Here is an 18,659-nt window from a genome sequence, read left to right as displayed (position 1 = left end):
GATTCCAGCATGTTTTATTAAGTAGATGCTGAAATCTGCTCTACACATTGTAACTTGTAGTAACAGCCATTTTAAGAAACCAAAGAATCATTCAAGTATCTGCACAGCTAAGACATATTCTTGTGGCAGTTAAACTAAATTTATGTTATTGAAGTTTTCTGACTTGATCTATGCTGACACAGTGCTGTTTTAATATGAAAAGAGCTATTTTATATTGGTAGGATAAATAAAATAGTACTTAATAGTTGTCATGGAATTTATTGGGCACTGAACCTAACTTAAAAAACTGACCAAACACCAGCGCTGCTCATTCGATCCTAAAATTTTGTTAACATTATTGTATCCTCTTTTTTATATTGATGTATTATTCTGTATTATTATATAAATACATACATATATATATTTTTTTTTTTCTTTTTGTTCCAGTAATGTAAGCCCTAATATGAGAATCTAGTTGAATTCTAATATGAGGCAGCATCTTATTTTAGGATCCACATTTTTTAAAACTACTGTATTTTTTTTGTTTATAAACAGTAAGATCAATAAATAAAATTTAATATTTACAACTAGATAGTACATTTTAAAATAACAAATCAAACCATTTACTGTAGAGAATTTAATTTGTATTACTTAAGTGACATTTTTATTATGTCCACTAATATAAGGGGTTCAATTTTGTACATGCCTGTTTTTGTCAATATGTATGAAATTTTTCAATGAACTCTTAAAATAGGTGTCTGTCGTAATGTTTGGAGTAAAAAATATGTTTGAATAAAGAAGTGAAAAATCTCATATTATGACTACACTTTAAAAACATATGATTTGTTAGCATTTTTTTATAACCTATGGTTTTAAAATTTTATTTCAATATTACAGTTATGAAACAGTGTGTACTTAATCATTGGTTGATAAAATAAATAAAACTTCATTGTTAAAATATCTAGGATTTATGGGATTTCTTGAAAAAGGATCTCATATTCGACATTTTTTTTATGTTTTATTTCATTTACAGCCTAAAAGATTGTTCTTTTTTATAGTAATGCACGTCATAACTTCGAGTTTCTTTTTTTTTTTAGAACTAAGAGGATACAACAAATTAGTGAGAGAAAAAATAAGGTGGTTTATTTTGATCTCTATACTTGGAGTGATCCTAACATAGAAATAACTTTATATAGTGATACACATCCGCTATGTATCACACAGAGTGAGAGTGAGTCGAACTAAGTTACCAGCATTCTTACCAAGCCATATGGATGCTTTCGACTGTTAGTGCACTAGGTTTTCCTGATAGTTGTATGCTGTAAGCCAGGTCCAAGACTCAATAAGTGGGTTTTCCTTGCTAGTTTTTACTACGCCAGCAACACAATACTGTTGGCACTTTGCACTATCAATCAACATTAGAGTGTTGCCTGAATTTATATTCAGAAATACTTATTTTTAAACATACTGTAGTTAGATACACAGTGTAACAACATATTTACGAAGCAAAATAGCTCAGTGGTAAAAAACTGCACTAGCAGTTAGGAGATTCTCGGTTCAAATCCCGAAGCCAGTCAATCTGTTCAAGGTTCAAAGACTCCTTGATCATAAAATAAACAAGAACTCAGTTATTTAAAAAAACATATGCCAGATTAGTTCTCATTTCCACTAAAAACTTGAAGATAATGTCTCACAAGAAATTACTCCCGTACAGAAATGTCCACTAGATGGCATAATGGCTTGCAAATATGCTGACAGCAGCAATCCAATATATCAGCAATGTCGATTATAAAATAAAACGAATTAAAAAACGCATTTTCCTTAACGAAATGAAGAAGTCATATAAGTTGTGTTTATGTACGTTTTGCAACATTTTACAAAGGATACAAAATTATAGAAAGTGTGTTATTAAATCATTTAAAAAGTGACGAAAAAAGCTTCTGTTCTTAATAAGAATAAATGCTGTCTGAAGTACGCTCTAATAAAACAAATATTTGAGAGTAAGCGTGAGAGCACAAAGTTGAGCCTAAAAAAAGTACCAATTGCCAAAACAAGAAATTAACATATTGTATCACTCTGTGGTAAGAGGTTTGAAATTCCTTAAGTTTCATCCCTATAAGGCATAAGTGGTTCAAAAATTGAGTCCAGGTGGTTCAATAGAGCACACATGATCTCAATGGATATTAAAATCAAGCCATGATGGAATCATTGATCCAATGCTTCTTTCCAGTAATGAGGCTTGGCCCTACCTGAATGGATATGTAAATGCCCAGAATACTCAGTACTTATTTACTTATGGCTTTTAAGGAACCCGGAGGTTCATTGCCACCCTCACATAAGCTCACCATCGGTCCCTATTCTGAGAAAGATTAATACAGTCTCTACAATCATATCCCACCTCCCTCAAATCTATCTTATTTTGGGGTTTCGTAACAAGTGGTTTTTTATGGTGATGGGTTGTTAGCCCTTTGCCCAACCCCAAGCTAGAGGACCACCCATCATTGGATGTCCGTGACTGTTTTTTCAATATACTCGCAGCTATACTCCATATCTGGAGGCCGTCTCCTCTATCCGCAATCTGAGGACGCACCATGCAGTGATGATAGGATACTCAGCACTAGGTTACCTAAAATCCACATTTTTCTCATGAAGTCCCAGTACATGATCAAAATGTGGGAGCATGGTGTCCGATTAGTGTGCAAAGAGTAGATGGGTCAATCATAAGAAATGTCGGTTTTTTAAGTTTGGTGTTTTGAAAAATTGAATTATTTTCTTTAGTTGGGCAATGCAATTTACAAGATGCTATCACAGGTTAGGTATTCATATAGTAAGAAACTACACTACTTTTTCTGCCAGACAGACATGCGTGTGCATATAGCTAGTAATCCAAGCAGCAAATAACTAACACTACTAGAAAACTCAACTGTTTATGTTATGGTGATAATACAAAAGTGAAAGATTTATTAGAAGAATGAAGGTTTCGAAGGCAATGTATTGCTCAGGTTTTAAATTACAGCAAAAACAAAGGACGAAACCAAGAATAGCATTTTTTCATTTTCTTTAAAGTTAAATAAAAATCCATACATATTTTAGTATAAACTTATTGATTTACGTTTGGCATGCGTTTTTAACATGGTTAAGTTTCCGTTTTTTATCATCTATATATATATAATTTGAACTGGTAATGGAAATTACGGGAAAACGGCTAAATGGATTTTAATAAATGACCCCTCACTTTGAAGCTTGGTACCCAAAGTTTTTCAGAAAAATAGTAGTTTTCAGTGAAATGTCAATTTTTCTACATCAATTTCCTTTTTTCCAAAATCCATCCTTCGTCAGTTTTGTGAACTAATTAATTGCATTTCTGAATAAAACAAAACACACACTACAATAAACAATAGACTATTACATGAAGGCCATGACCTACAGGATTGCTGACAGAGAGTTCAGATGGCTCAGATTCTTTCACATTATAATGCCAATATGTCGATCTTCATTTGTGTAATTTTTTGATAACTTATAAAAAATAATTTACAGGTCTGATTCTCTGGTCTGTAGTTTTCCAAGTACGGCTATGTATTGGATATTAAGAACTACAAAACTTAAGAATGCTTGATGACATTATTACCATTAAAAATGAAATATTATTATAGTTAATGCAAAACATAATGCTATACTGATGATATGAAAGTGAAACCTTTTGGGGCTTTATGTAAGTAGATGCAGAGAAAGAATATTTTATATTAGATCTTCATTTCTATAATTTACTGAGTAACGGCTATATATGTATAAACTTATGTTACTGAAAACTATAAAACTTACGTATGGTAACAATATTGTTATTAAAAATGAAATACTTTTATAGTTATTAATCAAGTGGTGTGGGTCTTTTTCATATATGTAATGGCAGTGTGATATAGATATTTATATGTCTGATTCTCTCATTTTCCTTGGTAGTAATTGAGTCACGCTTCCTATTTTAGTTGCGTCTTTAAACTACATCAAAACTAATTTCATATTTCTTTGGTTCAATCGATTGGATTCGTGATCACTGCCAAGCATATGTTGTTGTAGGGAAAATAGCATGCCATTTCACTTCTTGCTACCGTGATGAGTAAGTTTATTTCCTGCAACCAGCAACGAATGAAACACTGAAACTGCTAACGATTTACGATGGACAATTTTATTTAGGGCGCATATAAGATTCTACAACTCTGACATATCATTTGCCTCATTTTCCATATCTCAGCAATAGATTCCTCACAACAGCCAATGTTACAGGAAATATACGGGATAACATTCATTGTTACACATATTAATCCAGTAGTATTTGGTAGATCAGTATTGTCTGGAGGAAGCGCAAAAATTACAATTCCTAAAAAAAGATCAGAAGGTATTATTTACTGATAAAATATGAGGTCTACAAGATTTTGTAGTCTCTTGATCACCTCAGCAAGACCTCTTAGTGGGGAAAAAGTGATTCCGTCCTCTACATTTCAGGGTAGTTCACGAAACATGCAGCAGCTATACCAAGATGCTAAATCTTTTGTTCAAAGCATGACAAACCTTACATTTTCTTAACCTTCACCTACAATCCGCAATGACCTGAAATAGCTACTGCATTACTCCCACGTGAAAAACTCGCTGATCGTCCTGACATTGTTACTTGCGATTTCGCATTGAAACTCAAGAACTGAAGACGGATAGGTTCAAGGAAAAGTATTTGGCATATAAAAAACATTCAGAGGGAGTATGTTTCACTATTATGGAAGCAAATAACTTTCAAAATGTCTGGTATTCTTCATTGAAAATAAATCTGAACAATTTTTATTTGAACTTCTTACGGACTTAGTTTGCAGTATTTGCTGCACAAGTCATTCTCTTCAGTATTGGCTCGAGAGAGCGCAAAAATTACAGTTCCTAAGGAAAGACCAAAAGGTATTACTTACTGATAAAATAAGAGACCTACAAACCTACAATCCACAATAACCTGAAATAGCTATTGCTTTACTCCCACATGAAAAACCCACATTGAACCTCAGAACCTAAGGTGGATAGGTTCAAGAAAAAGTATTTGGCATTAAAAAATTATTCAGAAGGAGTATGTTTCATTATTATGGAAGCAAATAACTTTCAAAATGTCTGGTATTCTTCATTGAAAATAAATCTGGAAAATTTTTATTTAAACGTCTAATGAACTTAGTTTGCAGCATTTGCTGCACAAGCCACTAGTTTTATTACATTTAATTGCTAAGTTAAATTCTGCTGCAATGATGTCAGGTGTAAAATATGGGCTTTAAATAATCGGCAAGAGAACTTGCTAAAATAAAATACGAAATATTTGAGTGGAAATTGCTGTCCATGCATGGAACACTTTGAGAACAGTCAGTTTATGAGTTTCATGAGAACTTATTAATTAGAACCGCTGTAACTGAGCAAGACGGCTCAGATGGTAACGTTTGAGACTCACATTTGGAATGTCCAGGTTCGAAATCCATAGACAATCTGATTAGGTTTTTATATTTTCCCTCAGTCACTAAGCCAAATACTGGATTGGAAATTTACATACCAAGATTTATCACTCACTACTTTAACCACCAATATCATACATATTAAAACAAAATCCAAATCAGGTACATAAACACAAGCGACCTGTAACACACGACAACAAAAACAGCATTTAAACAATACTTATCAGGCTACTGATATACCCAAAAATCCAACACACGCGATATGGCATTGATGTAAAAAGCTTGTGTAAATCAATGATTATAAAAAGAACTAAATTGCTTGTATCAACGGTACTCTTGGGCATCTGTATATTCTAAGTGTTTTCTGCTTAACATTGGAAACAGGGTCTTTCCTATCACAGCACTCTGTACTATATTTACATTTCCCAATTGCAGCGTTGAGTATGAGGCTTTTATGAGTTCTTAAAAATCCTAAACTTTTTCTTGTCTAAAGTTTCAAAGCTCTCAGGTGGTGTTAAACAGTGTCAATTACAGTTTGTCAATTATTGGTAATCTGAGGGAATTGCTATTTACCTATTTTTTGTTGATGACAGTTAAATTGAACTTATTATGTAATAATATTTCTGTTCTATTGATGTATCATTTTTTATTTTTAATAAAATCAGTGGTATTAACTTTCCAATGAATCATTTCAGAGTTATTAAACTCGTAATAACAGGGTCTGCAGTACATTTAATCACAGATCAAGTGGTATTTGAAATTAGTGCCAGTTCTAATGTAAAATTCTATGCTTTCCATATGGTTCCTTTGTTGAAATTTATTTAATTTAAGAAGTCAGACATGCAACAATGTGCATCTCTTTATTTAATACTAATATTTTGTAATATGTTTAATTATTTTTCCAAATTAACAGATACGGTGAGCAAATAGTTATAGTTATTCGCCACCAGCCGCACTAGTGAGGCTCAGCTAACATATTTCCATAGCCCTATTAACAAGTAGTTTTCTACTGTATGAATATCTATACTGTGATGTTTTGTTAATAATGTGTATTGTGAGCATGTGATAGTCATCAATTGTTAATACAAAGAATATAAAATGAAGTTGACAAAGTCTGAGATTAGAGTCCTTCTAAAGCACTACTGGAAACAATATTATAAAGCTGCTGCTGCAGCTCGAAGAATATGTGATCGAGGCTGAACGTGTTGTTAGTAAGCATGTAGCACAATGATGGTTCCAGCATTTCAATAATGGAGAAGACATTTTTAAGATTTGTAACGTTCTAGAAGACCTAATGATGAAATATTGAGAATATATGCAGTGTTTGGAAGAAAATCCAAAAAAAAAAAAAAAAAAAGTACTTGAAGGTTGTCAGAAGAACTTGGTGCTTCAAAAAATATAACACACTGCCACATTAAGACGTTTGGAAAATCATACAGAGGTTGTAGATCTGTCTCTTGAATTTACACCTAAATAGGGTGAATGCAGAGTGGACAGCTGTTGTAAGCTTATCGTTAATCCCACAGATAATAGATTTATTAGGAGAATTGTCACGTGCAATGAAAAATGGAATATTACTGCAACCGTAACACCTCAAAACAATAGTTCGATCTCTGTTAGTCTGCCAAAGTAGTAGTTTAACAAAATCGGTTAGGCCCCAAAGTAATGTGTGTCTGGTGGAATTTTGAAGGTGTGATTCACTGGAAGTTTGTTCCAAACAGACGTGCAATTGATGTGATTCTTTATTTTCAACAGCTAGAACGAGTTCACGAAGTTTTGAGAGAGAGGTACCTGGTATTAATTAATCAAAATAGAATTTATCTTGCAATAGAATAAGAGACCCCATACTGATCAAAGAACCATGGAAAAAAATACATGAATTGGGAGGAATTGAACTGCTACTACACCCACCATAAAGCCTTGATCTTGCGCTTTAGATTACCATCTGTTTTGATCCATGGCCCACTTCCTGTGTGGAAGAAATTTCCGAAACTTCAAAGTTCTTGAAATGGGTATCACTGAACATTTCACACCAAAAACCAGACACTGGTACAGTCGCAGAATAATAAACCTTGCTAAAAGGTGGCTCAAGACCACAGAACCTAATGACCTTTACTTTGAAGATGAGATTAATTTCTTTTCAAAATCCAGTCCAAATGAAATTTTGCTCCAAAACAAACATTACTTATGAAATAGTATCTGTAAATTCACAAAACAATTAATTTAGAGCATTACATGAACAACATTTTGTAACAGTTTTCAAAATGTCTCAGAGATCAAGAAAAGAATTACACATTTTTTTTCAGCTAGGTGACAGAACAGCATACACATCAGCATCATCTTTGTGAAATATTTGACGGCAGTGTAATAAGTAGTAGACTATGGCCTGCCAGGTCTCCGGATTTGTGTGTGAAGGGTGAAGACCGACCAGCCAACTGCTGGCCTTATGTTCAAATGGACTCTCTTTTGCAGAGATCACAATATGGCAGCGAGAAGAAGGGATAATGATCAATACTTGTTTCAAAATATGGCCTCTTCTAATTGCATTATGCTGTATTTTGAAGCATACAAGTTTATATGTAGCACAGGAAAAAAATAAACAGATGAATCTCAGTTCCCAATTTACCACATTATGTAATGTAAGAGGGGCAGTCAAATGAAAACAGGTTACCATGCATATCTCTCACGGCAGGCAAGTTGGCACCACTGGAATTTGATTGCTGGACTGACATCTGGTGGCGACTCGAGAAAGCACAGTTACAACCTCTGCTTACACACTAATAGTTCGTTTATTGTGCTGGAAGTGAGGTTAGAGATATGTGCGTTCGTCCAACATTATAATGGAGACAGGTAAAGGAGAACAGCAAGGTGTAGTGCGATTTTTGACTGCTGAAGGAGTAAGAGGATGATAAATCTATCTTCGCATGTCTGCTGTTTATGGCGAACACAGCATGTCATGTTCGCGTATACTGGAATGACACAAGAGATTCCGAGAGGGACACGCGTCACTGCAAGACGATGCTCGCCCAGGACAGGCTCATTGTACCATCACTCCTGTTGTTATTTCTGAGGTTGATGATCTTAAACGGGGAAATCGACAGATCACTGTGGAAGAACTTGGACTGTTTGGTGGAAATAAGTACACATTCCGTACACGTCACTGCGACGAAGCACCTGCATTACCGAAAAATGTGAATGCAATGGGTTCCACATCAGTTGACGGAGGGACAGAAAACAAACAGAATGGCTGCTTCACTTGCAACCATACCAGAGGAAGAGTATGCATTTCTGTTCTGTTATTGTCTCTGGGGACGAATTGTGGTGTCAGAACCAACAATGGAAAAACATGGATTCTCCCCCACTGAAAAAGTCCAAAGCAATACACACAAGTTCCGGTAAAGTCATGTTGACATTCTTCTTCGATTGTAGAAGTCCTCTGCTTGTTGAATTTCTCGAGGATGGGGCCACAATCAATGGACAGCGTTATGAAAAAACTTGACAGAAACCGAGATGCGCCATTAAGTCAAAATGCCCTGAAAGGCTATCGAACAGCGTTATCCTTCTTCATGATAATGCCCATCCACATAGGCTACATTATTCTGAGTTATTACTTTGCTAACTAATGTTCTGTCTAAAGTCATTATCAGTATACAAATTATTATGCTACAAGTAAGAGGGAATTTATTTCCACATTCTTGATTCAGTTCTGTTTACATTTATACGAAGATACGAAATGAAATGCAGGTATAGAACAAAAATTAGCAATAAACTTCAATATAGTGTAGCAAAGAAGTGAAAGAAAATACTATGCAGTCACTGTTTTAAAATATGTATGCTTGTTGAGAGAAAAACAACTGGTTCATGATGATTTTTACACTAGAGATCTGCCATTATTTCGAAATTTCAAAATATAATCGTTAACAAACTTATGTGACTGTGTATGAAAACTACTGAATTATGGCAGAGATAAAGTTATGAACTGTAAAATGTAATAAAAATTATGGTGAGAGAAGAACATATGTAATCTTGGAGCTTGGCATTTCTCTCACCCCCCAACGGAAATACGAATCCTGACCTCTGAATTCACAGTCTGACATGCAGATTACTATTACAGTTTACTAGTGAACAATAATAATATTCCATGGCGCCACAGCCCATGAAGGGTGAAGACCGACCAGCCGACTGTTGGCCTTATATTCACATGCTGAAGCAGAGGGGAACGATCATCCAACCAGAATGGAGATATTGTATGGTTAGCACGATGATCTCCCCAGCCGTTATAGCTGGCCTTCGCAACCGGATTTTGCTACCTATTGAAGCTCTCCAAGTGCATCACGATGCTGGGTGGACACTGGTCCCATACCTTGGCCGAAATTTAATGAGAAAATTTCTTCATCCATGAGGACTCGAACAAGAGTGCATTCCGTAATGCGAGTTCTAGGCAGGATGCCTTAGACCACGATGCCACGGTGCAAGACTACTAGTGGACAAGGTACTAATATTATACAGTAGAAACATACATTTTATTTTAATATTATGTTACAAGACGAGTTGAGATTTTGTTGTGAAATTATAAAAACTATAATTGAATCAGTCGTTTTTAAAAAGTTTTTATTCCAAAATTACAACACCAATCAGATCTCCATAAACATACCCTTATTCCCTTTCAGAAGTGCTGTGAATATTGTGAAGACTGCATAGATCTGAATAAATACATTAAATAATGCCCTTTCTCAGGAGAAAGATGTATTCTAGTGAGACGAATATGATAGCATTCTTAAATGATTTTAGTCGGCCTTGGTAGCGCAGTTGGTATAGTGCTGGCCTTCTATGCTCGAGGTTGCAGGTTCGATTCCGGCCCAGGTCGAAGGCATTTAAGTGTGTTTAAATGCGACAGGCTCATGCCAGTAGATTTACTGGCATGTAAAAGAACTGCGGGACAAAATTTCGGCACACCGGCGATGCTGATATAACCTCTGCAGTTGCGAGCATCATTATATAAACCATGATTAAAAAAAAAATTACTTAACTGATTTTAGCAAAAAATGGAATCAGGCCTTTTTAGAAATTACTGACTCAATTATAAAAATATTATAAATATCGTTTGACTGTCAGAAATACTGAATAAAAAACAAGATTATGCAAAATGTTATGTGCTAATGTGTTCTGGGAATTACAAGTTACATTTTTAGTATTAATGAAAGAATTCTTTGTCAGAATATAGCCTATTTAAGTTAAATATGAAGAGAACTTAAATTCATCTGAAAAATTGATAATTTTATGCAAATAATATTGTGACAGGAAGTACCGGGATCGATTTTCAGTACTACGCAGTGTATGTGGTATTTATTCAAAGTGGACGAGAATGAATAGGTTTAATTATAACTTATGTCATTACCAAGTTGTGGCAATTTTCAATTTCAGTAAAACTGTTAACATCTTACATGGAACTAATGGGAAATAAATATAAATAGAATTGAAGGCCCCAAAACGCAGTTAAATTAATAATTTTTGTACAGAATCAAGTTCAACTTTACAATTTACTAGACTTATTACAATGGTATAGGTATCCTATTTTCAACACAAAATCTCAATCTGGTTTATATTTCTGTGAAGAATGTTAGTATCAGTATTGAAAATAACCTCCAGAATCCGCATTATAACCTTAAAATTATTTCTGTTCTTCAAAGTTTTGTAATTCTCTTACTTCTGTCTCAAGAACAGACTCAAGTTTCCATTCTTAACTCTGGTAAAACTACATTAAAACAATATAAAAGGATTTTCTTTCTAATAGGGATACGATATTACTGAATCTCAATTATGCTGTACAGCACTAAATAGTCCACATATGCATTACCAGATACCTTACTCCTGTATAACGTCGTAATTTAACTCACTAGCCTATAGCCTAATCGAATTAAATAACTTACAACTATATTGTCATGTTGCAGCCTATAAAAATATCGTCCAATGTAACATTTTCGCGTTCATTTTATACAAAAATACAGTAACACTGTATCTTTTTATATTAATTTATTTACTATGAAAATTGTTAAAACAGAAAGTTGCATCAACATTATTAATTCATTAAGAAGTAACTTAAACATACCTGAATTTCCTTAATATCGTAAACTGGTGGTCTAAGATCATGATTTCCATGAGCAAATGCACAATGAGGTCCATTTTTCACACAAAATCCTCTGGCATCAGTATCATGGACACACATGCATGTTTTGTAGTATCTTAGATGATAACGGCGTTCTGTATCCCCAGCAGTTCTATGCAGATAGGGGCACCTGAAGTGATTAATTACTAATGAGAGATAAATAGAAATAGCATTTAATCAATTACACATGAAATTCAAAACTCTAGTCCTCATTGAATTAACAGGATACGCGGTTTGGGAATACACCTGTCAAGCAACTCTATAAAATGACACTTCAAGCCATGTTATTTACACCATATGACATGCGAGTAATCTTACATAATTTTGACACGCCCACAACAACGGTCAATAAACAAATATTCGACCTATAGGGTGTCCTTGATTATACTTTAACGAAAGTGTCATTAAAATATACAAAACCAAATGCAGTGTGAAATATAAGACGCAATTATGAGGGAAATTCAAAACTATAACGCAAGTAGCGACATCCTTATGGGAAACAAGAGATTCGTAAACTTACTCATCTCCTTCCGGACACAATCCCGTAGTTTCATCGAATTTGGTACAATAATTATCAGCACTATAATTAAAAGATCCATCTCTCTTCCTTACTGGTCTTCTACGACGTTGATTCATAAAATGCCAATGGAAACAAGTAAAAGGTCTATGTTGAGTGCATTTGTGTTGTAGAAACAATGGACACTGTTCAACACGAAATTCCTTCAAATACCTGGAAAGAGACGCAAGATATTCACTTGAATGTTGTTTTCTAATCTTATGATAATACTGCCAATGTTTAAAATTACGTAAGAGTGAATACTAAAACTTACGTATAATGATTTGGCTTTTCAGTTTGAGCTGTCAACAAACTTTTAGACTCCGACGGCATTTTGTGAACTAACAGAATAAACTGATCTATTGCGCACTCTCTTCGCGCAGGGAACGCTCAGGAAGAGGATTCTTGCTATTGGTTCAGTCAATCACGTGGGGTTAAATTGACAACTTCAAGGTCATTTCTGTTTTGAATGAATATGCAAATAAAAAATGAGATAATAAAATAATTACGACAGCTGTTGCTTGTAAAGTGTAAATATCTTGATATATTATGAAGGTACTATGATCATTACGAATTCTAAGCGCTACATATCCCATTTACGCCATCAAATCGTTATTAAAAGTTGGGCCCTATGAAAACATTAATAATCTATAACACTGAGGCAATGTCACACGATTTGAGTAAGGTATAAGAAATTAATTGAAAGATCAATATTATTTTCAGTCTCTTTTATTTTAATTTAAGCCCAAAAAAACTCCACAATAAAAATTTACAAAAAATAATAGATCGCATAATCTCATACACAAAGCCTTTTTCTTGTACATGAAGCATTTCTTCCATCTAAAAATATACTTACAAATGCAGATTTTCTATATAAACAAATATATGAAGTTCAAATATAATTATTAATTAATTCTTTACACAAGAAATTAGTACATATATTACCAGAACAAGAAAAAGTTTAAAAACCTTACTTAATTTCCACACCTGAGTACCTTATCACTGCTGCCTATGAGACAAATATGTTCAGAGATCTTTATTCAAACAAATAGCAAACAATATCAGTCACATACTGTGGTCGGCTGCATAAATATCCTGATAGTCGCTTAGGCAGATGAAGTTCTTGGCTATTTGTATTGTTTCTGAGAGAATTGGTTTTAACCTTCAGAATTTTCTACAAGATTTATCTTCAAGCAAAGAGTGCACTCTGAACATCTATGTCCTCTCTGCAGACTTAGTAAGGAGTTGCAAAACATTAGATGCAGCTTTCTCTCCAAAACAAGGTAGCTTATAAGTGACCAAAAAATCCACCACACAATTTTGATTATAAATTGGTATAAGTATGTAATATTAGGCTAAACTTACTGTATGTAAATAACTGAAATTTTGGTTGGAAGATACATTACTATCAGTAAAACAATTATTATGTGTCTATTAAACAGCAGTGATATTACCATCAAACAAGTTCTGATAAAAAAAAAGTACAAAAATTCAATCTTATCCAGAATGTAATGACATTGAAACAACTCCAAAAGCTATAAAAGTTTAACACTGTTAGAGGAACAGGAAAGTTAACAGTAGCTATTGTGATAGGTACTGAAAAGAGATTTTGTTTGACTAGAAATACCACACTAAATATCGTATCTCTATTTTCTGAGCACACTGTCTGTAACCAAGCCATACTACCAGCTGGACACATATACGGAATTATTATTAGCCAATCAGGATTAGACTTCATGGCAAAAATAACAATAATAATGAAAATAATTCAAAGCACACATAATATACAAAACAGATGTATCCTATAACGTTTTCTTCATAGACGCCGACTGTACAGGGCCAAGATAGAACTTTGGCTTCTCTCTTTCACTGCTTTCGTTGCATCATTGCTATAGTTTTCTTCTATTTCGTTTATTAGGTTCTATGGCGTATTTTTTTATTTTTGGAAAGAAAATACTGACTTATTTCAGTCTGTTTTCTTTAGCAAGGATTGAATATTCATTATGTCTTTAGGTTGGCATCTATGTGGTTCTTTAATTTATACAATGAAATCGAAATGTATTGTGCCCAACAATTAAAACAAGGAAATTGTAAAATTATCAAAGTTACTGTTTTCTTTCATGAACGTTTTATTTAGTGGCCGAACTAAACTGGAGTACCACACCAGAAATGAATTAAAATGCAAAGCATACGGACAATAAAAATATGAGGTATGAAATACTAGTTTGAACATTAAGGAGAATTAACTGATTGTATCTCTTTAAGTGTTGTCATCTAAAAATGAACCGGCCAGAGATGATGTGTGATTCTTTCTCAGCATGTAATTGTCAAACCCTAGCCTATTGCGAATTATTTAATCCTTTGATTTATTCAGCATTTCAACGTTAATTTGTTTTCATGTCTCTCAATGTGAGATTTTGTTTCTAAAAATTGATACCAGCAAAACTGCCTACACACAGTACAAAAAAAGTAATTATTTATGTTTTTCTATGAAGATTTTGAAATAAATTATTTGTATACTATTCGTTCATAACCTTTTACTTGTTAATACAAGATTAGTTTTTTTATTAACTGTCGCATATTTGTGTTTATATATTTAATATACATGTTTTTACACAAAACTTCCTAACTTGGAACCAAACTTTCAAGCAGCTGATGATGATGGCAATTTCAACTTGCATCATAAACATATCACCACATTTTCTAAGTTAAAGGTTTAGCAACATTGATTTCTTCCATCAGGAATCAAGTCCAGCCAGATCCACTCTAGCAGTAAGGTATGGTACCTATTTTAATTGTGTCATAGAGGAATATATTTCCAAAATTTCGGAAATCCATACGTGTTTCATCTCCATGAAATATAGAATTTTGAAGTGTATAACGTGTTTTACTTGTTGTTAGGGATGGCTTGGCATAACGAACAAACCTGAGTACCTACACTAGCTCTCCCATGCTATCTTATAAGTGTAATATACACACACACTTCAGTAATCTATTTTCTTGGAGATTAAACCATTTCCCTCCTCAATATGGTTGATATACCCAAAAAGTCGATCGAAAATTAAGTAATGTGTAAGTCTGAAACCTCATATTACAAAAAGACATTTTAACTACATTTCAATCTTCTTTTAATTTGTGACAAATTGAAAAAACTTTATGTTTATACAATAGTTTCAATTTCAATAATACGATAAAATATAGTCTTAAAATAAAAAAATAAACCTGGGCAGTGTATATGCAAAGTAACTTATTTGCAATAGAAAAGAGCAATAAAACTTTAGTAAATATAACTATAAGTGAAGTGAAAAGATAAAAGTAGAGTTTTTTTTTTTTTTCAAAATATTTTCGATATTGAGCAGTATATTAATACATTTTTTCGATAACAGTGTTACATAGGAAAGCTGTATACGATCATTAGCGATGCATACATCATCTCACCCAAGAATTACAATACGGAGGCCCATTGAAGAGATTTATTTAAGAAGTCTGTGATCATCACCAAATACGATCACAATGCATGAATATATACATATATTTTTTGCTACTGTACAACCAGCAGTATACATGAACCCACACTGACATTCTTTAGGCAGAATTAAACTTCGTAACTTAATTTTTAAACTTATTATTATTTTACACACAGTAATCATACGAGTGCCAAATTTCTGTTCATTTTTTAACAAACAAATATTCAAATTTTCCATGCAGATTTTTTCAAGTGTCTGCGACACTGCACAAGTTAAAACATTAAGTTACATTACGTATCCTTTCTGAAAAATCTTAAGTTTTACACCCATTCTTGAATTCGTAAGCAAGATAAAACTATACAAATTAATAGCGCCACAATCTGTATTTCTACAATAGAAGTTTCCAGATAGTATGCTGTGAAACACTAGGGTGCTGAGAAAGTGTCTTAGGAGCTTAGTAACATCACTTTTACGTCTATTCTTTCATTTCAATTTCAAAATATGAAATTGTTATATAAACATAAGTAGAGAGATGATATCCTGTGGATGAGCTCTGATAATTAACATTTTAGTACTGGTATTCAGTACTAGTTGTGAAGAATGTATTAAGCACGAGGAGTACATGATTGCTCAATTACTGAAAATGCCCACCAATAAAAGTCGTTTAAAAGATACTTCTTGTGACTCTCTATCTTCTTTTCCAACTATATGAAATTCTAACTACTAACTCAGAATGTATCCATATTAAATCCAAGTGGTTCAACCACTAACAGAAATGACATATAAACTGTTAAGAACATTACAAATTATTAAGTAATATTTCTTTGAACTAACTTTGATAAATAAAATATTGCATAATGTTTACACCTATTCTCTTTTCGTGGGTGTAACAGCCCATAAAGGGCCAACATCGGCCAGTCGACTGTTGATTTCATGCCCACGTGCCTCAGCAGAAGTGAACAATCATCTAACCAGTGCGGGAATCCAGAATATCATATTCTTAGCACAATGATCTCCCCAGCCATTATAGCTGATTCTCAGAACCGGATTTTGCTCCCTACTATAGCTCCCCAAATTCATTATGATGTTGGGTAGGCACCAGTCCCTTGTCCGAAATTTCATAAGAAACTTTCTTGCCCCATTAAAGCCCTAAAATAGCGCTCAGTCCATAAAGTGAGTCCAGACATGGTGTCTTAGACCATGACACTTTTGTGTGTGATATACTTTTCCTTCATCTACCATTAATACATCACCTATTATTACAATAAAAGGAAATTATATCGAAATATAATTAAAAAAAAATAAATGCATATAATAAATCGTAACTATAGAATACATTAACTTTATCTGCATTAACATAATTTACAGCAATCTGGATTGGTTTGAGATTGATGAAACAGTAAATAATTAGTAATAAGAGAATGACACTAGCTTCAAAAGTGGAATTGTAATTAATTTTGTTATTTAGTATTAAAATCTGTATCGCAAGCAATAAAATCCCAGGCTTCACTCAGACATGTCATTAACTTTTTTAAATAAGAAAAAGCACATTATACTGGTAGGTTGTTATTTCACTGTTTTACGAAAGAACTTTATAAAGAGGTTTAACTCGCAATAGAAAAAAAAAAAAAAAAAAAAAAAAAAAAAAAAAAAAAGGAGAATTACTTAATAAATCGAACTTTCTCCAAAGAATAACTAATAATTATAACCAGATCTTAAGGAATTAAGGAAGAATTTTTCTGTCACATAGATTAACTGTTTTCAAATTGAAATGTAAAGATTCCATAATCTCCAGAAATAAAGTTCAGGTATCAGTTATACATATCACATTATTTTGTTATGGTAAAATGTATGTAAAAGATAAATTAATTATTTTGAAAATGGAAATTTTGCATTGAAAATGTCAGTTGCGAACATGGATTTTCTTATTGTTGCATTTCAAATCCATATCCTACATAAGAAATTGCAAAAACCGCACTTTTTTTTTTCTTTTTTATTCATTCTTGATTACATTCTTTCAACACTTATTTATCATAATGATCTGTTAAGTTATTTAAATAAACAACTTAACAGATCATTAGGGAAAGCAGCACACTTTACTTTCTTTTTCACTATTAACTATTGGCACCAGTATATAATAACTGAATCTATATGCAATTAATCTTGCATATAGATTAGCTTTGGTGCTATGGAGTATGTAATGTTCTGAGAAGAGATTTTTTTTAATTCCTTCAATCAGTCTAATACATTACATAATTTCTCCCACTGTTTTAATAGCTGCTTAAAGGACTGAAAGGTGGAACAAAGAATAACTACAAAAATAATTTCTTCCACTGTCAAGAGTCCCATGAGGAGAAAATATGTGCTAACTGAAGCATTTCATATGACAATAACTTACTTTTAAGCAGAAATAAAGGAATGATACAAGAATTCAGAGTATCAATAGGGAAGATTTTTCAATGTAGACTCTCCAAAATGAAGATACAAAGACAACAATAAGCTGGATCATAAGATTATTTGTATTATGAAGAGATTAAAACGATGATCATAAAAAAGTGATAGGATTATAGGCCCCATGTCCAGTTCCGATCCTATAATGCATCATTCTAATCAGTCTAGAAGTCTCTTGAGAGGTCGACCTTGACTTCTTCCATGAGTGGTATTTCAGCATTAAATGCAGTAATCTACTTCTGTCGATTTAATGCATGTGTTGAATCCAGTTGTAACAGTACTCTTAAATTCTGTCCAAAACTGATGTGACTTTGAGTTCTGATCAAATTTTTGTTAATTTATTTTGTAGTCTTGTCATACCATATATATTTTGCAAGTTTTCCTAAAATTTTCATCTCTGCTGCCATTAACCCGGATTAATTTTTTTCTTTTATTTTCCAAATCTCACATCCATATCGAAGTGCAGGTAAAGCCAAAGTGTTGTATACATTCAGTGTAGTATTTTTCTGAATTTGGGATGATTTTAGAATTTTGTTGATGATGCCTGTTATTTGAAGAACTCTGCAATT

General features: G+C 33.1%; 1 protein-coding gene across 1 annotated transcript in view; it reads right to left on the bottom strand.

The window, feature by feature from the left end:
- Positions 1 to 12,546, bottom strand: part of unk (RING finger protein unk) — a 64,469-nt gene extending 51,923 nt beyond the window's left edge. The window contains exons 1-3 of the mRNA XM_069835190.1: positions 12,447 to 12,546; positions 12,137 to 12,346; positions 11,560 to 11,746 (exon numbers count right to left, since the gene is read on the bottom strand). Coding sequence (XP_069691291.1) covers positions 11,560 to 11,746; positions 12,137 to 12,346; positions 12,447 to 12,505 — 456 coding nt within the window. The 5' untranslated portion in view covers positions 12,506 to 12,546. The remainder of the gene's footprint in view (positions 1 to 11,559; positions 11,747 to 12,136; positions 12,347 to 12,446) is intronic.
- Between the last annotated feature and the right edge of the window lie 6,113 nt (positions 12,547 to 18,659).

Source organism: Periplaneta americana, chromosome 9 (assembly GCF_040183065.1).
Source record: "Periplaneta americana isolate PAMFEO1 chromosome 9, P.americana_PAMFEO1_priV1, whole genome shotgun sequence".
Classification (NCBI taxonomy): domain Eukaryota; kingdom Metazoa; phylum Arthropoda; class Insecta; order Blattodea; family Blattidae; genus Periplaneta; species Periplaneta americana.
Note: the sequence above shows the minus strand (reverse complement) of the source record. Positions and strands in the feature narration are given on the sequence as shown.